This window comes from Vipera berus (assembly GCF_964194415.1).
Source record: "Vipera berus genome assembly, chromosome: 12".
NCBI classification, from domain to species: Eukaryota; Metazoa; Chordata; class Lepidosauria; order Squamata; family Viperidae; genus Vipera; species Vipera berus.
Window position 1 is genome coordinate 18,436,853 of NC_138215.1, and position 26,510 is coordinate 18,463,362.

At 44.6% G+C, this 26,510-nt stretch overlaps 2 protein-coding genes across 2 annotated transcripts; one reads left to right on the forward strand and one right to left on the reverse strand.

Moving 5' to 3' along the window:
- Positions 1-154: 154 nt before the first annotated feature.
- On the forward strand, positions 155-17,574 carry STRA6 (signaling receptor and transporter of retinol STRA6; the record flags this gene model as incomplete). The annotated part of the gene is made up of 16 exons (XM_081337030.1): positions 155-232; positions 2,582-2,667; positions 2,818-2,957; positions 3,970-4,136; positions 5,179-5,304; positions 8,184-8,251; positions 8,357-8,433; positions 8,979-9,040; positions 9,120-9,297; positions 12,820-12,895; positions 12,997-13,130; positions 13,462-13,579; positions 13,875-13,976; positions 15,165-15,328; positions 16,463-16,600; positions 17,396-17,574. The coding sequence occupies 16 exons, from the start codon at positions 155-157 to the stop codon at positions 17,572-17,574; spliced, it is 1,893 nt and encodes a 630-aa protein (XP_081193156.1).
- Positions 17,575-18,333: 759 nt separating this feature from the next.
- LOC308673760 (immunoglobulin superfamily containing leucine-rich repeat protein-like) lies at positions 18,334-23,327 on the reverse strand (the record flags this gene model as incomplete). The annotated part of the gene is made up of 2 exons (XM_081337707.1): positions 18,334-20,258; positions 23,265-23,327. The coding sequence occupies 2 exons, from the start codon at positions 23,325-23,327 to the stop codon at positions 18,978-18,980; spliced, it is 1,344 nt and encodes a 447-aa protein (XP_081193833.1). The 3' UTR covers positions 18,334-18,977.
- Between the last annotated feature and the right edge of the window lie 3,183 nt (positions 23,328-26,510).

Here is a 26,510-nt window from a genome sequence, read left to right on the forward strand (position 1 = left end):
CTTACTTGGATAGAATGAAAAGATAAAAGAGATATTTTTTTCCCCTGTCCTAAGACAATGTTGTCAAATGATGTTGGTCTAGATTTTACAGCTCTCAAAATGTTGTTTTCTGAACCAGGTGCTCTTTTAAATGGTTGTGATGCTTTCTTGCAGCATGGCTTCAGACATTATCCCTGATTGCCAACTGACTATCCCTTTTGATCTTTATCACTGCAGCATGGCTCCCATTTCTGTAAGTATCTTAGGGGGGGGGAAAACAAGTTTGCAAATGAGGCTTTAGCCTTCCTGGGTCACTTCGCAAAGAGGTAAGAGGGAACAGGACTTATAGAGAAAGGAATAGTATCCAAAATATCTTACACAACATTTGTGAAGCTGATTGGAATCGGTGATCTGCCAATCCATGAAACAGACCATGGTTTCTCAACTTGATAACTTGAAGAGGTGTCAACTTCAACTCCCAGAATTCCCCAGCCAGCCAAGGGAAATTCTGGGGAATTCTGGAAGTCTCCCCCCCCCCCCCGTCTCCAAGCTGCCAAGATTGAGAAACACTGGAAGAGACCATTAATTTGATACTATACTTTAGCTGCAAATATCTAACTTTATTTAACCAAGAATGTAAATTATACTCAGTGAGCTTAAGGAAAGTATTAATTTAAGGACGTCAGAAACCACATTCATGTGGAAGGGAGGGAGGGAGGGAGGGAGGAAGGGAGGAAGGAAGGAAGGAAGGAAGGAAGGAAGGAAGGAAGGAAGGAAGGAAGGCATAAGCCAAAGTTAGTTGTTGTGACAGTCTAGTCTAGGTTTATTCAATTTTTCTGACTGGCTGGCTCACACATTTTGGACTCTTTTGACTGCTATCATCACCACCGCTTCATAGTTTTGATCTTCACAACAGCCCTGTGAAGTAGGCTAAGCCCAGATTGTGCAAGAGTTAACGGTATAGTATTTCTTCCGCCAAATTTGGCAGTTCAAGGTTTCTTTGCCTGACTTTGTTTGTGTTGCCATAACAACTATCTCCCCACCGTGAGCAGCTGTAAAGAATTGCTGCCAATGTTTTATGCGTAGTGAAATTGTGGGGTTACCCCCCCCCCACACACACACACTTTAATATCCTTTGTTGACAGCTGCTGAAATGTTCAGCTGGTGGAAAAGGAGTTTTGGACCGATATGGTTTACAGTTTTGAGAAAGTTTAGGACTGTGTTTTAAACACTGCAAAATCCCTATATGCAATATGGCAGATGGCCCAATCAAAAAGATGGCTGGGAATAAAGCCATTTTATATATATATTTTTAAATGCTCTTGGCCATTTGGGGGCTATGGAAGAATTTGTAATTGAAACAAAATCAAATCCACGAACAGAAACTTCAAATCGGGATGTGAAGTTATGGAAAGCAAAGAATGAGAAAAACTAGAGAGGAAAAATCAGAATTTTTTTTTCCTGGGCTTTGGTGTTTTTTTTGTAAAGTCAGGTGATCTCTGAGCTTGGTTGTCTTTTTGCAAATGTTTGATTACCAAACTGGATAACATCATCCCAGGTCTGAGGCCCCGAGTGTGCTAAGGGCCCCGTTTCCCATCTATATTAACGTCCATAGCAACCATTTTACTTAGTGTTGTATATATTTATGCAGTGATGATGTTACCTAGTATGGTAATGAAATGTCTGCAACAAAACAACCAGGCCCAGAGAGCACCAAGAACCCCACAGTCCTCCTCCTGCCTCTCCTCCTCCTGCCGCTCCTGCTCCTGCTCCTCTCCGCAAACCCCACTCCCTTTTTTGCCAGCAGGCCCAGGGTGATTGGGAGCCCATCCAGTGGTTTGATTGTTGCCATCAAGGGGATGGGTGCTTGTTGGATTTCATATTTGGAGTGTTTCACTGTCAGAGTCACCATGAGTTGAATGGCCATGTACTTTTTCATAAGGGACGCGGTGGCTCAGTGGGTTAGGATGCTGAGCTTGTCAATCAGATGGTCGGCAGTTTGGCCGGTCGAATCCTGAGTGCCGCGTAGCAGAGTGAGCGCCTGTTACTCGTCCCAGCTTCTGCCAACCTAGCAGTTCGAAAGCACATAAAAATGCAAGTAGAAAAATAGGGACCACTCCGGTGGGAAGGTCACAGCGTTCCGTGCGCCTTTGGCGTCTAGTCATGCCGGCCACATGACCACGGAGACGTCCTCGGACAAGCGCTGGCTCTTCGGCTTTGAAACGGAGATGAGCACCGGCCCCTAGAGTTGGAAACGACTAGCACGCATGTGCAGGGGAACCTTTACCTTTATATAATTTCATAGATAGATTAGATAGATAGATAGATAGATAGATAGATAGATAGATAGATAGATAGATAGATAGATAGATAGATAGATAGATAGATAGATAGATAGATAGATAGATAGATAGATAGATAGATAGATAGATAGATAGATAGATAGATGTCTGGGTCATTAGGTGGGTGGAGGACCTTAGAAATGCAATCTATGTTGTCTTTGTTTTTATTTGGTCTTGGTTTGCCATCCCTAAGAGCAGAGGGATAACTTCATTGGTGTAAGGAATCGGGGTGTGTAAACACAAGGGATCTTGTCTTCCAGCTGGTTATACTCTTGGTTCTCTCGCTGTTGGTGAAAAGGAAGAAACTCCACCCAGATTTCTGGAATGGAGCACCTGGACTATTGAGGTAGTCACTCGTTGGTGCTGGGGGGCCTTGGGAACCCTTCGCCTCTCAAAACGTTCCTGCAGAGGCATTCCATTCCTAGAACTGATTTTTCTTTTGTTTGTTTTGTTTTGCTTATTCTCCCTCTGGCATCCTGACTGTCGGCTTGCCCAGCCCTATGAATTTCTTGGAAGAAACGCAGAACAAAGGATTGGCTATTGCAGTCTTTGGCATTCTCTTCTCTTCACTGTGTGTCCTGTTGTTGGACAATGACCCCCTGCCTTTCATCTCCAACTCTTCCACACAGAATCGAGGTAATCTCAGAGGGTCTCCAATGTGAAGAGGGGATCTTCTCCAAACAGGCATCCTCAATGCATTGGATCACATCCTCCGTCTTTCAAGTTAGCCGTGTTGGCTAAGAATTTTGGGAGCCATGGTCCAAGGTTGGTCGATAGCACCTAGGTTGATAGAAAATGAGGACCATAATCTTTTTTTTTGTGGATGATTAAATTTTTGGAAGACGTTCATGGCCTCCAAGGTCCATTGAATTTGTCATTCTGTAGTAGCGAAAGAATACGGAGGACAAAATACGTCCACCTCACCCAGAACATCAGTAACCATCCTGGAGCTTCTAACATGGGCTAAGATTGGCTGCTTCCCAGACATACCATAATTAAGAGTTGTGGTTAAGAGTAGTGTCTAATCCAGTAAGTCAACTCCTTCACAAGAACATTAGAAATACCTCAGTGGATCAAAGCAAATTTATATCTTCCTTTCTCCTGGAGAGAAAGCAACAGAAGTGGGCATAGAAAAACTGCTAACTTGCTTTTGACCCATGCCGATTGACCTTAATAAAAGATACTGCCTTCCTCCACCATGGTTTTAGGTGAAAGAGGACTTCGAATGGACCCAGCTCTGGTTTTTAAAAACCATTTTAGCTAAGAGCAAGAAGAACAAACAAAGGGTTCAGTAGAAAGCCTGCCATTTCTGCCTTGTTAGGTAATTTCCTGGTTTTGCCTAAGGCAAGGTTTCCCAAACTTGGCAACTTTAAGAGATATGGACTTCAACTCCCAGAATTCCCTTGGATGGCTCCTTAGGTCTCCTGACCTAAGGAGAAGATCAGTCCAAGGTCTGTTAGCCAACAGCCATTATTGTTCAAGTAAATGTCCCATAAATTGTCTCCTATGGGAAATCTGATAAAGTCCCTTTAGCAGAGGTCATGGCAATCCTACCCACCCGTCCATTTGCATTGTGCCCATGACTTTCTGCAGAAATACTTGGGTTCTTAATGTTGGGCCTTCTCTTCTCCTTGATTTCTTTCTCTAGAGTACTGGAAGATGCTGGCTTTATTCTATTACCCTGCCTTCTACTATCCCTTACTTGCATGCGCTACTGTCCAACACAGAGTTGGGTACCTGCTTGGCTGCCTGCTGTCCTGGTGTCACTGTGTGCTCTACATCTGGCAGAAGGTGGAATGTCCTCAGTCACCCAAGGTAAAGACAGAGAAGGATGCTGATGGGGAGAAACCGGGCAGGAGCCAACTAGAGGAACAGCTCTCTCATGTGAAGCCTGGAGACTTTCTGCCCGTATGATATATCAAGGTTCTGGAGAACTTTGGGACTCCAATTTTGGATTTTTATCAATGTGGTTGGGCCAAAAAATCAAAATCTACTAATTTGAAGCAGTTAATAGTGACTCCCCAAGTAAAACCATTTCTGCCTTTATCATATTCAGAAGAACATCCTGGGGACAACTTCTGGAGAAGTTCTGAAGGCCATACTTAGAGCTGGGGGATAGTAATCTGGGGCCACAGTTGCATGCATGTTTTGATCATGATGCTTCAGAAGGTCCATGGCTGTTTATTACTTATGTTTGCCTAACTCGGCTAGGTAGATTTTAGGACACCACCGCTGCAAGCTAAAGGTGAGGATAGGTCCCAGAAGAATGAGGAAGGAGCTAACTTGGAAGCAAATTCTCAGGAATAGATATGGCATGGGGCTCTTCCCAGGTGGATTTCAGACCAGGAATCATTCATTATCCATACATTGGACAAAGTGGATGCTTTGAATTACAGGAGTAGCAAAATGGATTTCCCATCAACTGCAGTGTGTTCACAGCACCCAGAGATGATGGCAGAAAGCAATTAGGTGCACAGCTTCTAATTCACACAAAAGCTTATTCTGAGTCTCTCCAAAGGCACAAGGATGAAAGAGGTCAAGAACACCCTCTGGGAGTTCCAGAAGATCTGTAGAAGGGGTGGAGAGCAATTAATCCACTCTCTTTGCTCCTGGTCTTGCCCCTCAAAGCAATTCACAGAGGACTTAGCAAAAAGGGACCAACTCACTCTTTTAATTCATCCACCAATCAGTTGCTGTGGCAGAGAATTCTGGTCCATAAACCACAATCCCTGGTTCTGGAAATATTTCCCAGTGTAATATTAGCCATTGAGGGATTGTGACCGAGATACAATTCATCTTCTGAGTCTCAGTGATAGCTTCTTTATTGTGGTTTTTTTTCCTTACCCTTTCTTTTCAGATTTACAGATATTATTCCCTGCTTTCTTACCTTCCTATCATTCTGTGCCTCGCCATGCTGAGCCTTTGGTACCCCGTGAAACTGGCCGAGAGCTTCAAAGGGGACGCCAAGATGGCGGCAGAGAAGGTAACCTCTCTTGGCATTGCCCTCTCAAGCTCAAAAAGTTGCTACAATAAGCCACAATAAGAAGAGACCACCAGCTTTCATTTTCCCCAATTGATCTCATAGAGGGTTTTCCTGTTCTTAAATATTACTTTACACAGGCAATCCTCGACTTATACTTATTCGTTTGGAGACTGTTCAGACTTTCAAAGGCACTGGAAAAAATGTGATTTACAAGCAGTTTTCACACTTGCAACATCCCGGGGTCACATGGCCACCGTTTGCAGCCTCCCCAGCTGGCTTTCTAAAAGAGTCTGGGAACCTCAGAGTGAATTTTACTTCAGCAATACCCTGCCGTGTATTCAATAAACAGTAAGAATTTCGGAATGAAATGATCCGGGGGGGATTTATTTGGATTCTCGTGCTGGATGTTGACACAAAGTCAATGGGGGAAAGCTGAGTTCGCTTAACGACTGCATGTTCAGTTAACAAGGGCCAGGTTTGCTTAACATCCATGGCAAAAAAGAATGTAAAATTGGCCAGGACGCCTTAACAACGGCCTTGCTTAGCCATGGAATTTTTCTTGCCCCGGTTGTTAAGTGTGAATCACTGCATTGTTAAGTGAATAGCACGGTTGTTAAGCGAATCTGGCTTTCCCCATTGACTTTGCTTGTCAGCAGGTCACCAAAAGGGATCGCGGGATCCCCTGGGACACGGCAGCCATCATAAATGTGAGCCGGTTGCTCACAGTGTCTGGATTCTGATCACGTGACCACGGGGATGCTGCAACGGTTAGGGTCATAACTCGCTTTTTTTGATGCCGTCGTAACTTTGGTTACTAAACAAATGGTTGTAAGTCAGGAAGTACCGGTATGAAGTACATCCAAAATGTAGGAAAAGAGAGCCATGGGTTTAAAAAAAAATCTGCTTTTTTCTGAATGACCTCTCATTGATTAATTTGTGTCAACCCAGCTTCTCAGCCCGAGAAGATTTGAGTCTTAATGTTCTGAGGAGAACTGATGCCTTATTGTACAGCTTGTACAGTGGCTTGTTGGCACAACGGTGTTGTAATCCCCTGGGACGGTTGTGTAAGAAATCCCTGCTTTGCAAACCAACAATAGCCAGAGGAATGCTTGGTGCCCCTGTTTGGAAATTTGCATGTGATTTTCAGGTTTCACCAATTCCAACCCGTTTATATAGGATCCTGAGAGGAAAGGGATATGTTTCTTTTTTTCTCACTGTGTACCCAGCCATCTCTCTCTTTTCGTCACAATTCTCAGAATGACAACGCCGTTCTTCTCCTTTCGCGCCAGGTGTGATGGGGCATCTGCGCTGCCATGTAATTAGCACTTTTGCAACTGTTATCTCGACTCGCGGAGCAGATGGAAATTATGCGAGACATTTTTAATGGGTGGCAGGAACCAGGCCTATTTCTTTCATTCTATTTACTTGCTAAAAAGCACAGGGAGAACATAGGAGAAACAGCCAGGAGAGGCAGCTTTGCAACCATGTCGGTGTAGAATAGCAATTTCCTAACTGTGGGGTCCTTGTCCCAAAGATGCTTTTTCAGGAGGCAACTGGGTTTTCTTGTTTTTCTTTGAAGATGTTTTGCTTCTCATCAAGGAAGCTTCTTCAGCTCTGGCTGGTTTGAGAGAGGGGTCAAAGAGGCCATCTTTGAAAATTGAACAGCCCTCTCTCAACAGAGGCCGGGGGGGGGGGAATCCAACACCCTCTATCTCCAGTCTACAACAGAGTCCTTTCAGCAGTTCCAAGAAGGCTCCACGCCCACTTGCACCACTCCGGTGACCCTGAGGAGATAGATAAACCTCCAAGTGGCCTCAATAACTCTCTAAAAGAAGGCAAATGACCAGCTGTCTGCAAGGAGCATAAATCCATTCCCCACCATCCAGTCAGAGCTGAAGAAGCTTCTTGAATGACAAGCGAAACATCTTCAAGAAAAATAAGAAAGTCCAGTCACCTCTTGAAAAAGCATCTTTGGGATAACCATGACCTGGAGGACTGAAAATCTCCATAGACATCCTTGGTGCTCTCTGAGAGCAAGGTGGTTTCCTTGCAGATGTTTCATTGCTCAATTAGGTAACTTCATCAGTGTAGTGAGTGTGACTTGTTCCGTGTTTATACATAGTACCGGTAACTTCTTCTTTAAGTATTGGTGGGGATATGGTTTTCTCTTCAGTGACAATGAGGTTATTGTTTTCTGCTCGATTGATTATTTGTCTGGTGTTAATCCCTGCTTATCTGGGTATTGGTTGTTGGATGCTGGATGCAGGCCGAGCTACTGAATATCAACAGGAAGCAAACCCCAAACTCACTCACACTGATGACGCTACCTAGTTGGCTAATGAAACATCTGCAAGAAAACAACCAAGTTCAGAGAGCATCAAAGACTCTACAGTCCATCTCTTTCTCCTCCTCCTCCTCTTTCTTCTCCTCTTCCTCCTCTTCCTCCTGCCCCCTCCCTTTGCTTCTCCTACACTCGCCGAGCCCCACTACCTTCTAGCACTAATGACATTACCCAGTTAGGTAATTAAATGTCTGCAAAAAAACAGCCACATTCAGAGAGCACCAAGGACCCCATAGTCCTCCTCTTTCACTCTGCAAACCCCTCTCCCTTCTAGAACTGATGAGGTTACCTAGCTGGGTAATGAAACATCTGCAAGAAAACAACCAAGCTCAGAGGGCACCCTGATCAACCCCAAGCTGTAAATATTCTCTTCTGTAAATCTAATCTTCTGCGACCGCATTTCTGTTTTTAGGAAGCTGCAAGGAAAGGAGGGAGGAGAGGGCAAAGTCTGGAAGGGGAAGAGGGTTGATTTCATGGATTAAGAGAAGCCCCCCAATTGTTGGAATCTCATCTCGAGTATTTCCTTGTTTGCTGGAAGGTTCCAGGAAGCAGCTATTATGAAGACTATTTGAAGCACATCCTGACTAAAAGAATACCCAAGAAAAGGTGAGACCTCAATTTGACCACCCAAGAACTGGAAGATCCCAAAACAAGGGGTTGGTGAGGACCGGCCTTGTATTTATGGCAGACCTTCTGAACTTCTTCTTTCAGCATCAATGGAGTGAAGCCAAGAAGGCTTTCGAGTCTCCAATCCTACTTGCGTACATTTGTATACACACCCCAGAAAGGTACTGCATTTATATATATCTTTATATAAAATATATTTATATATTTTCCAGTAGGTTCTTAGGAGATATTGGATGGACTTAGGCTAGCTTGTTTTGTACTGCCATTCTATTTTGGTGGTTGTTCTGAAAAGATCTCCAGAACATCTACATCTTCAAGACTGCCACATATGTTCTGAAGCAATGAGCTACAGAGAAGTTCTGTATCTCTTTGACTTTCTCCTTCTCATTATGGGACTATTTTTCAACACAATCCATGGACTGAGCTAATTTGTCTTCTGAGTCTGTTGTGCTTCAAGTCTCACTAACCCTAGCGACATCCCCAATGGGCAAAATTTAGCTAGCAAATTTTTGAAAGACCACAGGTTCATCCCAAAGATGCTTTTTCACGAGGCAACTGGACTTTCTTGTTTTTCTTTGAAGATGTTTCGCTTCTCATCCAAGAATAACTATGACCTGGATGACTGAGAATCTCCATAGACCATGGGCTCATGTTCTACCCATCAGAATATGCTTCTTGATATGTAGCCCTGGTTTTGTGATTGCAGGTTTCCAGATCCCACTGAAGCTGGCCCTCTCTCTAGCCATGGCTGTGTTAGCTGTCTACCAGGTAAAGTACACCACAGTTTCTTCTCAACCTGCCCACCTGTGGTAGGACCAGCCTCATCTGTTGCTCTCCTGGTCTGCAGGTGGCCCTTCTTCTACTTGCATCCTTCATCCCCAACATCCAGATCATAAGAGCTGGGATGACAAAAGAAATGACAGCACTCTTTGTCCAGTTTGGTATAATTCCTTCCAAAAACCCTGCCAGTATTCCCGGAGACAAAGAGTTGGCAACGGCTAAGCACTACATCTGGTCACTGGAAGGTATGTTTCTTCAATCTTGGACAAGAGTGTCCATTTCAGTGCTTGGCCAACTGCAGCTGGAATGAAGAGGGTTCTTGCAGAAGGCAAGAGTTAGGTCCAGGAACTCAAAACAAGACCAGGCTAAGATGGCATCTGCTTAAAAGGAATTCAATGATCAATATTGAGAAGGAACAAGTAATGACAGTGCTTGCTTATTCTTGATTGTCTCACCTCCCCCAGCAAGATAAAAAATATACAGTGGTACCTCAGTTCTCAGTGTTAATGGGTTAGAATTAGAATAATGGAGTTGGAAGGGCACTTGTAGGCCACCTAGTCCAACCTCTTGCCCAAGCAGGAGGTCCTACACCATTTCTGACACATGGCAGTCCAGTCTCTTTTCGAAAGCTTCCAGTGATGAAGCTCCCACAACTTCTGAAGGCAACTTCTGTTCCACTGGTTGATTGTTCTCACTGTCAGAAAATTTCTCCTTATTTCTAGGTTGAATCTCTCCTTGATCTGTTTCTATCCGTTATTCCTTGTCCAGCCTTCAGGTGCTTTGGAAAATAGATTGACCCCCTCCTCTCTGTGATAGCCCCTCAAATATTGGAAGACTGCTGTCATGTCTCTCCTGCTCCTTCTCTTCACTAGACTCGCCATGCCCAGTTCCTGCAACCGTTCTTCATAGGTTTTAGTCTCCAGTCCCCTAATTATCCTTGTTGCTTTTCTCTGCACTTTTTCTAGAGTCTCAACACCTTTTTTTTAGTGTGGAGACCAAAACTGTGTTCCAAGAGGAATGATGACTACCAAAAATGATGTGAGCCAAACAAATCTTTCCCATAAGGAATAATGTAGTGAGTCACAAAGCAGCCGACACTGACAAGTTCTAACTTGCGTATTGAGCACCAAACAAACGATGCGTACTGGGACAGAATTTTCATGTAAAAATGTGTTGAGTACCAAATCTGATGAGTTTCAAAACAGTGAAGTACCAAGACACCACTGTATACTAAAAAATGATATTTTTTGAAGAATGAAGCCAACTCAGTGGGACGACCCATCCTTTGCAAGCGTCACCCAAGATCTATTCTGAATATGCAATTCAAGTTTCATTTGACAAGCTAATCAGCTTGATTGAGAATGTCTCTTTGGATCATGCAAGTGAACTAAATGGATTTGGAGATCCAATTCAGTCTTTATAAAAAAAAAAGTCGGACGCCTGCACAGAAGTCCATTGGTTCTTCTTGAAATCTCTTTGAAGGCACGCTTAGTTTCATTTCAACTGATGATGTTGCAATTTGATTCTGCAACGCCATTGAAAAGAAGGGGTGATTCAGTCAAGTTGCCTTCAGATCAGAGGTCTGAATCACAGCTTCCGACGTCTTTAATATTTAATATATTTAATTTTAATTTAATTTAATAATATTTCTATACCGCCCTTCTCCCGAAGGACTCAGGGCGGTGAACAGGGCAAGAATAAAAATACAGATTACAAAAGTTAAAACAAGATTAAATAAATGCCCACATACTAAAATACATCTTTAAAACCTAATAAAATAACAATAACAAACCCCCCCCAATCCCCTCATCAGGCCAGGCCAGCTTGTTCAAAAAAGTATGTTTTTTAGCTCGCGGCGAAAGGAGCGGAGGTCGGGCGCCGTCCGGAGCTCAACCGGTAGCTGATTCCATAGCTCCGGTGCACCCACAGAGAACGCCCTCCCCCTGGGGGCCACCAGTCGACATTCTCTGACCGGTGGCACCCTGAGGAGGCCCTCTCTGTGGGAACGCACAGGGCGGAGGGAAGTAGATGCCGGCAGCAGGTGTTCCCTCAGGTACTCCGGACCCCTGGCATGTAGGGCTTTGAACACCATTACTAGTACCTTGAATCTCACCCGGAAGGCAACTGGCAACCAATGCAGCTCACGGAGCAAAGGTGTAACGTGGGAGTATCGGGAGACTCCCAACACAACTCTCGCGGCTGCATTCTGTACCAGTTGGAGCTTCCGGGTGGTCCTCAAGGGCAGCCCCATGTAGAGAGCGTTGCAGTAGTCTAGTCGAGAGGTCACGAGTGCATGAGTGACCGTGCATAGATCATCCCGGCTTAGATATGTCAGCAAACCGACTTGTGCTCAGATGTGCTTTTGTTGCAGCTCTGAATGAGTGCCTGTTGCTTCCTTGGAAAGAAGGAGCTTTAGTTATCCGTGCCTTAAAATAGGTCTCTGGACTGAGGCTAAACCGAACACAGGAGCCAAGGCATTCTTTACAAATCCCTGGTGAAAATAGAATAATTTCAGAGATGTTTCATGGTCTGTAAAACTTCCTGGAATTTTTAAGAGCCTAGACGTGTGGGATGTTTTTAAAAAACGTAATCAGGAAACTGTCAAAGGTTGGGGCAGATTTTAAGAAACAAGCAGCGCAGAGAGGCAGCAGAAAGGCCTGCTGATTTTGCACTCGTCAAGGCATCTGAGAACCAGGTGCCTGGAGCAGAAGGCCTTGTGACACAACGAAACTACAAAGAAGGATAGAAGGGGCCATCAAACCCAACAACCCACAATGGCCGGCTGTTCCTGTTACCTCCAGCTAAACTAAGCCCTTCCCTGTCCCAATATCCTGGTTCTTCCTAGGCCTAGAATTGAAGGAACATTCTTGGAAAGAACAGAATTGGAGTTGGAAGGGATCTTGGAGATCATCTAGTCCAACCCCCTGCTCCAGCAGGAGACCCTACACCAGATAAATGGCTGTCCAGTCCCTTCTTTAAAACTTCCAGCGTTGGAGCATTCACAGCTTCTGGAGGCAGGCTGTTCCACTGGTTAATTGTTCTAACTCAGGAAGTTTCTCCTTAGTTCCAGGTTGCTTCTCTCCTTGATCAGTTTCCATCCGTTGCTTCTCATCCTGCCTTCGGGCGCTTTGGAGAACAGCTTGACTCCCTCTTCTTTGGGGCAGCCCCTGAGATATTGGAAGACTGCCATCATGTCACCCCTGGTCCTTCTCTTCTTTAAACTACATACCCAATTCCTGCAACCGTCCTTGGGGAACAGAGTTACTATTAACTTGGCCCTTTAAACAAAACATCTGCAACTGACAGAGCAGATACTTTTTCTAAAGGTCCACAATAGCTGATATCTCTGCTTGCCTTTGGGCAGATTATCAATGCATTGCAATTTTTTTTTAAAAAAATGGGGGTTTTATAAAGACAGTAGAACTCATACCATGTATCAAACCTCCATGTAAATTACAATCAGGAGGCTGGGCCTGTCGTTGGATAATGCAGCTACAATACTGAGCAGATTCTGGTGGACCCAGAGAGGCTGAAGAAGATAACTCTACAGATTCTGAGAGATGGAAAAAAAATAGAAACATCTATTTAGAAAAGTACGTAGAACGCTATGGCTGCTGTAGATCAGAAATAGCTAGATTTGCACCTCATTTGCCTGACCCTGACTGAGATCTGGGTGGGTTTTGTTTCAATCTTGTGAAAAAGCTGCAAGCTTTTAGGAATCCTACAGCCTTTGTCTAGATCCCTCTCTGCCGGTTCCTGTTTTGCAGTGTGCTTCATCTCATCCTTGGTCCTCTCCTGCCTGGTGACCTTCTGCATGTTACTGAAGTCCATGGGAAACCACAGGTGAGGCTTCTTCCCAGGATTCAGAGGTCCAAAGCCCATCCTCCTCCTCCTCCTCCTCCTCCTCCTCCTCCTCTTGATCACATGTTCTCCCTGTATTTCAGGACTAATCTCCGGTGTCTCTACCAAGGGGCTGTTGAAAAAGTTTTCTATCGTTCCTGTAAACTCCAACCTTCTCAGCAATCTCTCGTATGCTGGATGCAATTCACGGGTTTCCAGATCTCATTTGCGTGCCTAGGTAACTGAGGAGCCCTAATCACGCCTTCAAAGGTGGGAATAGAGAGTAGTAAATTGAAAAGAATGTGCTGGAAGAAGGTCGTGCCAAACCACATCCATACTGCTGCCGAGAAAACTGCATGGATGTGTCCTCATGGCCACCTGGAGTCAAGCTTGCGTTGAGGGAGTCTTTATTATTTTCCTGGTCTTATACTCCACTTTCTGGGCAATAATTGGGCCGAAAAGTGAAAAGGGTGCTGTTGGGAAGAGGTGATGGTGGCCCTGAAGATCAGAACGGATGTCCATCTGTGATCTTCCTTGCAACCCACCGGGCATTTTTATCTCTGTCCCAGCTCTGCTCATCCAACACATTGTCTTCTTCATTTGCATCGTGTGTTTCACTTTCCTGGTTGTTGTTCCACTGCAGTCTGGCACCAACATGCATCTTTTCAAAATTGTGCTGAATTTGTGGTAAGTGTTCCACAGAGCCAAGCTTGGAAAATAACATGGTTTATCTGCCAGCCAGACCCTTATGTTCAACTAGCTACATTTTTTCTCCCTGAACTAAAAACTGCCAAGCTTAGCTCTATCTATTTAATGTTTCTTTACGTCACTGTTAGGTCTCGGGGAACAATCATTTCCCATTTCTCTAACATTGCATTTGTTTCTAGTGTGATGACTAGAACAACCACAATATCCGAAATTGTTGCTTGTAGAAACTTGGATATTCATCCATCGAATGATGGCTTGTTTTGGTTTTCTCTAGGCCCTTCTGGTTGACCTTGGTTGTTTCATTCATCGCCCAGAACCTGCTGGTCCGCTACTACTTCCTGGAGCGTGACCGTCTACCCAGAGAGTTGACCAACAGGTGATTATTCAAAACCATCCATCATAGAATATACCAAGTAGATTGGTATATCATCTGGAGATCATCTGGTTGAGATCCTTAGTAGCCTGTTCTGGAATTCTGCAAGGAACGATGATAAAATGATGAAAAAGAAAGCATCAATGATGGCCATGTTGGACCACCTGACTATCAAGTCCAGAATGGACCACTCAGACTGGCAACATCTGCCCACTTATAGGAACAGATAATGCTCTTTTTGAGATACACAACATTTTAGATGAACAAAAAGGGAAGGTTGGGAAAGACGTTGCAGGTCATCTGGCCCGATTACCTCCATGCCATACTACAAGACCCTTGATAGATGACCATCACCCTCACTTTTACACACCTCCAGCCAACAGAGTCCACCACCTCCTGAGTCACCTGTTCCATTGTTGAACAGTTCAGACCTTCACCAATTCTTTCGGATGGCCAGTCACCCTTTACTTCCTTGTAAATTGAAGGCCCTTCTTTAGGTTTGGCAGTGTACGGCTGTGAAAGTTGGACCACAAGAAAGGCTGAGCACCAAAGAATGGAGGCCTTTGAACTCTGGTGCTGAAGAAGACTCCTGCGAGTCCCTTGGACTGCAAGGCAATCAAACCGGTCAGTCCTAGAAGAGATCAACCCTGACTGCTCTTTAGAAGGCCAGATCCTGAAGCTAAAACTCAAATACTTTGGCCACCTAATGAGAAGGAAGGACTCACTGGAGAAGAGCCTCATGCTGGGAAAGATGGAGGGCAAGAGAAGAAGGGGACGACAGAGAAGGAGGTGGCTGGATGGAGTCACTGAAGCAGCAGGCGTGAGCTTAAATGGACTCCAGAAGATGATAGAGGACAGGAAGGCCTGGAGGAACGCTGTCCATGGGGTCGCGATGGGTCGGACACGACTTTGCAGCTAACAACAACAGTTTTTAGGTTTTATCTTCTGGAGCAGATCTGATCGGTTTGGCCCGATTTTTTTTCTACTTCCAACCCTTCCGATATCCTGACGACTCCTAAAAACTTCCACCAACTTAAATGTTTTAGGCAAGAAGGAATTACATAATACAGAGAGCCATCCTCATCGGTGTTGATGTTACCTGAACATTATATCATCGCAACCCATTTGTGTATATGTGTGTGTGCTTTTGTGTGCTTTACTCATGACCGCCTCTGCTTCCCTCTTATGCAGGCGAGCCTTTTACATTGTGACATACATGTTTTTCCCCATCAATGTCCTCCTGGGGTTAATGGCAGGAATCTGGAGAATGATGATCTCAGCGCTGTACAACATTGTTCATTTCTGCCAGCTGGATGGGAGTCTACTGGGCCGTGAGGTCGAGGGTTTTGATCCAGGTAAGGAATCCAAGACACACACACACACAACCAGCCTCTTTTGCCCTGGCTGCATCCTTCCCTTTTGTTCAGGATGCCTAAATCTTTGTTCATAAGTCATATGAAGCCCATGTAGATTTGTTGGGTTGCAACCTAGTGCAAAATGTCCACAGAGAGTCAATCATGCAGGTCATGCTTGTCCCAAAAGTGTTTTTCATAAAAGGCAACTGGACTTTCTTCGTTTGTTTTTTTTTTCTTTGAAAACCTTTCACTTCTCATCCAGAACTGAAGAAGCTTCTTGGATGAAAAGCAAAATGTTTTTAAAGAAAAAACAAAACAGTCCAGTTGCCTTTTGGGGAAAGCATCTGTGGGACTAATGCAATATGCAAACTCATCCAACCTGGTCTATGGGAGGTTAGGACAGCTGACTGACTTAAGGTTAAACAGGTTAGGACAGCGGTCCCCAATCTTTCTGGCTTGGCAGCCTGGCAGGGAAGGACAGGGGATAGTTCCCTGTGATTGGTAGGCAGGCGTGCGCAAGGGTGTGCAGCTCAACAAATGGAGCCAAGGGAGTTTTGCGCACAAGCGGCCGCCACTTGCCTGAGGGGAGTTTCACATGTGAGGAGAGCTTTGCATGCATGCACACGCTCAGCCTCTGCTCACACGGCCCGGTTTCAAACAGGCCGCAGCCCGGGGGTGGGGGACCCCTGGGTTAGGACGCCATGGAACACCTACATTAAATCAGAGGTCCCCAACCTTTTGGGCACCAGGGACCGGTTCTGTGGAGAGAGGTTTTTCCGTGGACCGGAGGATGCGTGGTTTCGTGTGCTGCCTGCATCCTGCAGATGGGGCTTTGCTTGTTTGTGCGGACCGGTTGCTGGCATGCCGCGGACCAGGGGTTAGGGACCCCTGCATTAACAAACACTTATCATATAATCTTTTTTCAACTCTATGGGCAGCCTTAAAAGTTGTTTCTGGAGAGACACGAAACAAAGTTGAGTCTTCACAAGGTGCCTTTGTCATTCATGTCTTTGTCTTCTTGTCTGTCGTGTCTTTGGACACGTCTAGACTAATTTGCTGCAATTTTAACCTCTCCCCTTTCTCCTCTTCCTTGTGTTCCACCAACGTCACCCCCTTCCGTCTCTTTTCTCGCAGGCTACCGTACCTACTGCCAATATTTGAAAATCGAGGTCAGCCAATCCCACCCAGTAATGAAAGCCTTTTGCCTCTTGCTTCTCCGCTGGCACAGCGCCCAAAATATGCAAACCCTGCAGGTCCGAGATGTGGAAGAAGGTAAGGGATCAGCCGAGGACCAGGTCCAGGAGCAGAACGAGGGGAAAGCTGCAGCAGGCAGATGGAGAAAAATGGACCGACAGCTGCCAAAGTCGCTCCAAGCTTTCCTTTGAGATAGACGTAAACAGGTAGTCCTCGACTTACAATCGCAACCGAGCCCCAACATTTCTGCTGCTAAGCAAGACAGTTATTGAGTTTGGCCCCCTTTTATGTCCTTTCTTGCCACGGGTTATTAAGTGAATCACTGCAGTTGTTAAGTTAGCAACACCGTTGCTAAGCGAATCTGGCTTCCCCATTGTCAGAAGGTCGCAAAAGGGGATCACATGACCCCGGGACACTGCGACCGTCATAAATATGTGTCGGTTGCCAAGGGTCTGAACTTTGATCATGTGACCCTGGGGATGCTGCAACGGTCGTACGTCTGAAAAACGGTAATAAATCGCGTTTTTTAGTGCTGCTGTCACTTTGAACCGCTAATAAACGAACTACTGTAAGTTGGGGACTACCTGTATTAAACACTCGAGAGAAATAAGTCTGAATCATCATCATAATAACTGCCTTGCTTTCTTCTTCATCTCTCTTCTACATCTGTATCCTGCTTTAAAAATCTTGTTTCTCTAATTTACCAGGTTTGTTTTTTTTAAAGCCTGGAATCAGATCGCATGAAACAAACCTATCAAATCATACTCACCACTTACTCTCTCCTTCTTCTGCACGCCCTTGCTGATTTTCTTGAAGCTGACCCCCACACAACCGTCGAAGACCACCGTTTGAACATGATTCTTTTCTCAACAGGAATCAAACTCATGAAGACCACCAGTTCATCACCCAAAGCATCAAAGGGTCAACAGAACCGGGTCCGATGGCACCTGACATATACTCTCATCAACAACCCTTCCCTATTGCCCTACCGCAAAGGGGCTCTTGTGGATGCGACAGCTAATGGGACAAAAGTCAGCCTCACCAAGCCTTGATGGAACCAGCAGGCTTTCTTGGAAACAACGGACTCCGATCAGGAGGTGGATTCCATCACGAGTTTTCATCTTGGGGTTCTTCAAGTTCTTCTCCATGCTTCTTTCGGCCTTGTTCATCTAGCTTGACCGTTTTTGTAGACTTAGAAGATGACAGAGGCTTAGTTGCCCTCCCTCCCTTCCTTTCCCACCCCACCCCACCTCAGGACAAACAACCCTTGATGGGCATGAAACCCATGCAAAGTTTTGGAATTGATCCAAAGCTGGTCTGTTTCTCTGCATAACAAGATGTTCCTTAACATGTGTCCTCCTGTTTTGTTTTGTTTTTAACATGGGAAACCTGTCAATGTTGCCCTTTCATACATCTTGGGTTTCGAGGCCTCCTGAAGCGCTGGGCGCACCCTCAATCTTAGGGGCTCACTTTTAGCAAGAAAGAAAGCAAAGGATGGTAGGCTCATAAGTTAAAAGCAGAACAGAGATCGGAGTAGTCCTCAAAATGGGGATTTTTTGAGGGTTTTGCCAATGTAAGTAATGGGTTCTTTTTGAATGTTAGGGGTGGGTGGTGTTTGAGATGGAGAATTTGTATAAATGCATTGAACAGACCTCTTTATCTTGTTTAAATTCCCAAATACACTATTCCAGGTTGTCTAGATGGATGGTGGCTATTCTTCAGTGGAATTAAAAGGTTATAAATATAGAGAACAAGAAACTGGACAATCAAAATATACGCACAAGATAGAGAAAAAAAGACATTTCGGGCGTTTTAATCCCTCCAGTTCTGATAGGTTATATTGAGAAAATCCTACATAGTTGTGTCCCTCTTCCTGCCAAGTTATGGACTTGCGTCTCCTTCTCCTTACCTTGGCCAACTAGGGATGACCTCCCATCGCCTTTAAATTTAAAACAGCTCCCATTTCAGGACCTGCCCAGATGACTACCACACCCCTAGTGAATGTAGAGTAATTAAAGAGTACAGAAACCTGATGTCTACTACGTTGAAGAATAAACGAAACGTCACTGTTAGTCTCTTGGAGAAGGTGTGCTTCTTCTTCTCCTCCTCCTCCTGTACTTCTTCTGGCCTCCTGGAAGTCAAACGCTGGAAGGATGCATTTAATGAAGAAGTTGTTTCGACGATGATGTTGGGACTTTTAAAAAAAATATAGCTCATAAAGCTGATTTGCCTGATCAAAGGGCTGCCTATCAGGATTTTTATTTTATTTTTCTTACATTGTTTTTCTCACATTGTTTCTTTTCTTACTCGAGGATATGGGGAAACCTGCCCCAGTTCAAACAAAGATTCTTGATCTAGAACAGAAGTGTGAAAATTTGACCTAAACTAAAAGCTGCCGTGGGCCATACTGTAGAAGGAAATCAGATTTTCTACACAATCCCAGATGGCAAACGTCTTAGCTGCCATGGGCAAGCAAGAAGAACAGGGATAAACTCCAAAAACCCAGCGGGCTTTGAGTTCCTCCATTGCAAACCGTCTTGGGCTCTGTAGGAGTCAAATAGACAAACTTCACATTTTCTTCAGATATCAGGACTTCTTTGATGTCACAAGTTTTGTTTGGGTTCTTGCTGGCTTGGAGATGGTTCTTGAGGAAAGTGGTGGGCTTCTCAGAGCCAGACAAAGCCACATGGATGGAGGCCTCATGAAAGCCAACGTCGTTATAGGCCTGGCACGTATACATGCCTTCACTGGCCTTGCTGAATTTGGTGACAGCCATGGATCCATTTTTGAAGACCAGAAAGTGCCCTCTGCTCTGTGAAGAGCTTGCAGGATCTAGCAACAAATCCTCTTCTCTTTCAATGTTGGGCCCATCAATGGCCACATGTTGATCAGCTGTCTGGATTTTCCACCTGATCTTTGGTGGGGGTTTACCCACGGCGTTGCAGTGCAATTGAAGGGTAAGCCCATCCTTCAACTTGCTATTACCCAGGCTGGAATGATAGACCAACTGGACTGATGGAGGAGCACAGTCCAGCTTCAAGGATCTCCCAAGAATGAGACCTTTCTGTTTCTCCGGAGTAGCGCATGTAATGGACTTCTTCTCTGGAAGTGAAACCAGCGTGCTCTGTAGCCATCCATCTAACCACCAAATTTTACAGGTGCAGTCAAAGGGGTTGTTGTTGATTTGCAGCTGAGCTAACTTAGGCATGGAACTGAAGGTCCCATCCGAGAGAGTAGCCAGCCTATTGTCACTGAGCCAGAGAGAACGAAGGTCCTTAAGGGACTGAAAGGCTTCAGGTGGGATCTTCTCCAGATGGTTGTTGCTGAGCTTCAGCTGTTGCAGAGAGGTGAGGTTGGATAGGTCTCTCCAGGGGAATCTCATAATCTGATTGTGACTGAGATCAAGCGCTCGGAGGTGTACCAAAAAAGCAAAGGTGCCCTCAGCAATGGTGTCAATTTCATTGTAGGAGAGCCACAAACCTTGTAGTTTTGCTGTGTTGGCAAAGGATTCTTCCCCCAATGAAGCAATGTGGTTGACAGACAGGGTGAGGGTGGTGGTGTTGGAGGAGAAGTCGTGAGGAACCATCTGGAGATCTTGGTAAGAGCAGTCTGCAACATATCGCTCGTATTTCTTCTTGGCTGCACACCGACAGACTTCCGGGCAGCTCTGGATCCCCACAAAGAGCAGTGCAGTTAGCAAGCAGGTGAAGGGAACCATTGCTTTCTCCTCATTTAGCTGTAAAACAATAACAGTGGAGATTATCTTCCATACTTCTGAGATCTAGTTCAACCCAACCATTGGCCTATAGCTGTGTTGTATCACCTCAGATTGAACAAAGGCACCACCTGATGGGACTTTCTTTTGAGTGGAGAGAACCAATCTGGAGTGGGGTAATCTAACAGATCTGGTGTCAAGACTTCTGCCCAGCAATTGTATGTAACAAGCAAATTCATCCTCAATTTGTCTGCAAAAAAATCATTCCAGCAACACTGGATGGATGAAGTGATAACACTTAGAAAACTATGACAATCAAAAATATATTGCAGCTAGCAAGGAACACTATTTTTATTGCCAGCTTATGGACAACCAGTCTGGAATGGTATAAGGTCTTCCAGTCAAGCAGGGGGTTTGACTGGAAGACCTCCAAGGTCCCCTCCAGCTCTTCTAGGAATGTCCGTTGCGTAGATATACATCAGTCTCATTTCTATTTATTTCCTATCTGGATGTCCTTCAACCTTTCAACTGAATTTTAATCAAGAAAAGATCCTCCCATTTTTAAAATTATTATGAAATACGTCCTTTGCATAGACTGTGTAGGCCAAGACATAAAGCTTAAGAAACATAGCATCCAATTTATAATTTCCCTGTACCAGTTGTCTTATTTCAAGAGTCAGTTCATGAGGTTTATTTCCACATTATTTTCATGTTGTGTGAATCCAACCCTGTGCTGTTTAATTAATCAACTCTGGTTTAGCCCTGTAAACACATAGACTCAAGAAAGCAGTCCCATTTCTCAACCTTGGCAACTTTAAGATGTGTTGTCTTCAGCTCCCAGAATTTTCCAACCAGCAAATTCTGAGAATTGAAGCCTACACATCTTATAGTTACCAAGATGGAGAAACACGGCCATAATCTATTCCAAATTAGTGTGCTTCTTTTGTTATCTTGTTGAACTGCTACGCTGACCTCACAATTCTGTTGGGAAGAAGTTATCTTCGGCCAATTAGTATGTGTCTAGCTGAAGATGTGCCTTGCCTAAAAACGATGACTTTATAGCTAAAAGAAGAAGGATTTTCTGGTAGATCATCCACACCTCACCACAACACCTTTCCAATAACTCTCTTCTTTCACATTCCCCAAGGACAGTGACCTCATTCTGAGCTTATCCCAATACATGGAGTTTGGGAATAGAACTCGGCAGCTCAAAGGTAAAAGTAAAGTCAGGATTTCAGGTCTTCTTGTATGGTTTTTCTCTTAACCACATCCTGGAATTCAGGTTACAAATTTTGGTTGCCACTAACACAACTGGATTGTTTTCTGTGGACTGCTTAAGAAGAAGTCTTCTTTCCCAGATGTAGAACTGGAGACTTGCCATGCACGCCTTCAAAAAATTATGGCTCCCCTAGTGCAATATATTTTGTTGATGACCTTCAAACTATCTCCAGAAGTTGTGTGTGCTCCAACACTGGAGATTTTTAAGAAGAGATTGGACAGCTATTTGTCTGAAAGAATAGAATAGAATAGAATAGAATAGAATAGAATAGAATAGAATAGAATAGAATAGAATAGAATAGAATAGAATAGAATAGAATGAAATAGAATAGAATAGAATAGAATAGAATAGAATAGAATAGAATAGAATAGAATAGAATAGAATAGAATAGAATAGAATAGAATAGAATAGAATAGAATAGAATAGAGCTGGAAGGGACCTTGGAGGTCTTCTAGTCCAGCCCCCTACTCAAGTAGGAGAACCTATACCATCTCAGACAAGTGACTGTCCTGTCTCTTCTTAAAAACCTCCAGTGATGGAGCACCCACGATTTCTGGAGGCAAGCTGTTCTGCGGGTTAATTGTCCTCACTGTCAGGAAGTTTCTCCTTAATTCCAGGTTGCTTCTCTCTTTGATCTGTTTCTATCCATTGTTTCTTGTTCTTTGGTCACTTTCCAAACGTTGTTTCTCTTCCTTCCCTCTGGTGCTTTGGTGAATAGTTTGACCCCCGCTTCTTTGTGGCAGGGGTTGGACAAGGAGACCTCCAAGGTCCTTTCCAACTCCATTATTCTCTTAAGTTATGTTAAGTTCTACCTTTCAAAGAGGCCTTCACGAGGAGTGGGTGGCACCAACCAGCATCAATGCTCTGGCATTCTTTTGCTTTATATGTTTCAATGAAAGAGCAGGCTGGGTAGGAGTCTTCATCCTGGCACCCTGGATTTCTAGGGTGCTGTAATTAAAATCTGATTCCGTAAGAGGCCCTTCCCTGAATCCTCTCAAGTCCTAATCTCCAGTTCAAGTCCTAAGCACTTGGCCTGTGCCTGGAAAAACTAGAACCTGTGCTTCACCTTTGTTTTTCTCTCCCCTAAGCTCAGAACAATCACAAAACCAAGGAATAGTTTAAAAGGCTGGCTTTTCGCAGGTGTGCTGAGGATCCATCCCATCTGATCGGCAACGGATGATGGGGAAGGTGGCCTCAATATCTCTCTAGAGGACCAACGAGAAGAACTTCTTGAATTTTTCACTACTGAGCTTAGCGGCTGCTCAAAAGCTGGAATTCACAGCAAAATCCGGAGAGGCACATTCAACACGCTTGCAATTGAGCTGTTTTCTCGGCATTAATTGAAGCCACCACAGTTTGGAGTCTTCTCTAGAAAAGCTTTACAAAGTTTGGTTTGTTCTCTGGTAGAACCCCCCAAAAAAGCAAATCTCATTTCGTTCCCTTTCCTCTCCGGAATAGCAGTCCTTATCCCTTCCATCCAATTTTTGCAGCCATTACCCTCCTCCCTCAAATACACTACTGCAAACCCCCCCCCCCCGCCATCAGCCCAGATGTTTCCTTTCTCCCAGTTTCACAATCCCTGGCCCTAAAACAGATTCACTCGGCAAGGGAGAGGAACTGAAATCCGAGGAAAATCAGAACCAGCTTTTTTTTGGGGGGGGGGGGAAGGCGCCATCCCAGAAAATAAGCAATTTAATGACAAAGAACTTAAGACACGAAAAGGAATGTTTTTCTCTTGGTTTTTTTACCTTTTTCCAAGCTCCCCTGTTTTGTCTCTTGCGATGTTTCAGGAGGAAAACCTCTACAAACATTGCGTTGAGCGAAGTCAGAGTTAGGCATTCCAAAAACATTAATAATAATAGAAAGTCCTGCCTCCAATTTGGCAGGAGTTGGAGCAAAGCGGGGGGGGGGGAGGGAGGGAAGGAGTTGATTTTTTGCAGGCCTCACCCAAAAAAGAGAAATGTTTGGTTTTTTTCTGTTTAATGGAAGGGGCCTCTGGTGTGCACTGAGCTTTCTGGAAGGAAATAAACTGCTCGTGTTATCTCTGACGGGGGAACATTCAAGGAAAAGACATCCGAAAATTTTATTCCTGATATTCTGGATTTCCACCGAAGGTTCAGACTGATTGAGTTTTTCTCTTCTCCTCATTGATACACACAGATTTTACGTATTTGTTTAACTGAACTGGGCAGCAGCCCTTCTCACCAAACACCTCAGGCTGTGTGTGACAGCAGAATAATAGAAGAAGAGAAGAACAGAATTTAAACAGAGCTTGGAGGTCTTCTAGTCCAACCCCCTGCTCAGGCAGGAGACCCTATAGGGTTGTTACGTCACATTGAAGTCGGAGAGCAAAATGGACATTGCCAACAAATTCAGAGTGCTTGGCTATGGTTAGGAGGGCAGTGACTTTTCTAGGCTGCCCTATCTATGTTTCCTGGTAAAATACATGGGAAAATCCCATTGGAGGAAAATTCCACTTAGGGTTAGGGTTAGGTCACCGTGAACTCATACAGGAAAATGGACATTGCCAACAAACTCGGAGTGCTTGGGTATGGTTAGGAGGGCACTTACCTTTCTAGGCTGCCCTACCTATGTTTCCTGGTAAAATACATGGGAAAATCCCATTGGAGGAAAATTCCACTTAGGGTTAGGGTTGGGTCACCATGGACCCATACAGGAAAATGGACATTGCCAACAAACTCGGAGTGCTTGGGTATGGTTAGGAGGGCACTTACCTTTCTAGGCTGCCCTATCTATGTTTCCTGGTAAAATACATGGGAAACTCCCATTGGAGGAAAATTCCACTTAGGGTTAGGGTTAGGGTTAGGTTAGCCTGATTCAGATACATCAATTCAAAAATGGTTATCCTATGATGCCCTATTTTGCCCAATGGAAGATTACAAGCAATTAAACAGAGCCAAGAGTTTGAGTATGATTCAACTGGGTTAATTAAAAACCCACTCGCCATGAAACAAAATATGAGATGGCAAGGAACGTGGGCCATTCGAATCAGCTCTGGAAGGTTATCGAAGCATCGGCCTTGGCAAAGCCTCCGATGATCAAATTTAAAATTGCCCACCGAACCGATTCAGATACTATCCATGGTCCATGGCAGATTTTCACTCCCACTTTCTTATTTATTTTTTCCCTTCCTTTGTACATACTCACTTAAAAATTCACACCTTCTCTGTCTCCTCCAGGCTGTAAAGCACAGATGGGGAGGAGTAAATAAAAGGAGAGATTGTCTGTCTCTCCGATGAATAACAGATGAAACAAAGTCTTTAACCTGACTCACTGGCTGCTTCGGATTGAAGTAACGTCTCTTAACATAGGCGATATATTCTAAAGCATATAGATTTAAAAAAAACCCTTGCTCTGCTTTCCTTTTTTGTAAAATGACTACAAAGGCTAGTTCAGCTTATGTGGGAAGGGAAAGCAATCTGTTGGCTCTGCGTGAGGGTGAGTGTTTCGGGTGTCTCAGACAGCAGATGTGGTAGGCTGGAGAAGACATCAAGGTCATCTTTTTGGCCTCCTCCATCTTCGACTTTTATGAGGCCACCTGTCATCTCCTCCCCTGGCCTTTTGAGTTTGCTACCTTCTGGTGTGGTGACTCTTCTGTCCATCCACCACTGTTCATAGTACACAGAACATAGAATAATAGGAGTGGAAGGGATCTTGGAAGTCTCCTACTCCAATCCCCTGCCCATGGCAGGAGACAGCTTCCAGTCCAGTCCTCATCCATTCCAAGGCATCAGGAGATGTTCGTCTCATCCTTTCCATTAAGGTATCTCCCCATAGTTTCTTCTTTCTGCAGAAGGAGGAGTCCACCCCTCTTTTAAATACCCCACCTCCACCTGTTCCTCCTCCACTGCACACGCCCCACTCCCTTCTAGCACAGACGATGCTACCTAGTTGGGTCTGTAAGAAAACAACCAAGCTCAGAAAGCACCAAGGACCCCATAATTGTCCTCCTCTTCCTCCTCCTTTCTCCTTCTCTTCTTTTCCTCCTCCACCCTCCTCCTCCTCTCCCACTCCCTTCTAGCACTGATGATGTTACCTAGTTAGGTAAAGAAACGTCTGCAAGAAAGCCGCCAAGCTTAGGAAGCACCAAGGACCCCACAATTCAACCCTGAAGGAACAAATATTCTCTTCTAAAGATATATTTATTTTGTTCTCCTTTAATTGTTTGAGTTGTTTTTATGTTTTACGATGTACACCGGTTGAGATGGGCAGCTGTAGAAATCAAATCGAATCAAATCGAATCAAATAATATAAAACCTGCATACTATTACCCCCCAAAAAGGTCTATCTACACCTTCGTCTAATCAGCAGGAGTCAAAATTGACTGGAAGGCATCTATCTTACACATAATGGCTGCATTTCTCGGAAGAAACATTTGTTATCTTCCCTCGCCTTCCTTCTACTTCCCGCTCCCGAAGGGATCCATGGCGTATCCTCCAATTCCAATATCTCATCATAACTAGATTCCCCGGAGAATTATTAGGTGGGAGGGGGCTGAAAGGGAGAAAAAATCTATTACTCTCTAATTAATTGGAGGCGGAGGCGGCTGCGTTTCCCCTCTCTTTTCTATGTCTTAAAGCGAGAAACTCAATTAAAACGTGTCCACCAGAGACTATTACTCCATAATGAGAAAGTCTACATTTCTAATGCAGCGTTAAAATGTTGATATTGTCGCCCGCTCTGGAGAAAGAAGATTTATGCCATCGTGGTTCTGATAAAAGGTAAAGGTAAAGGTTCCCCCGCACATGCGTGCTAGTCGTTTCCGACTCTAGGGGCCGGTGCTCATCTCCGTTTCAAAGCCGAAGAGCCAGCGCTTGTCCCAGGACGTCTCCGTGGTCATGTGGCCGGCATGACTAGACTCCAAAGGCGCACGGAACACTGTGACCTTCCCACCGTAGTGGTCCCTATTTTTCTACTTGCATTTTTACGTGCTTTCGAACTGCTAGGTTGGCAGAAGCTGGGACGAATAACAG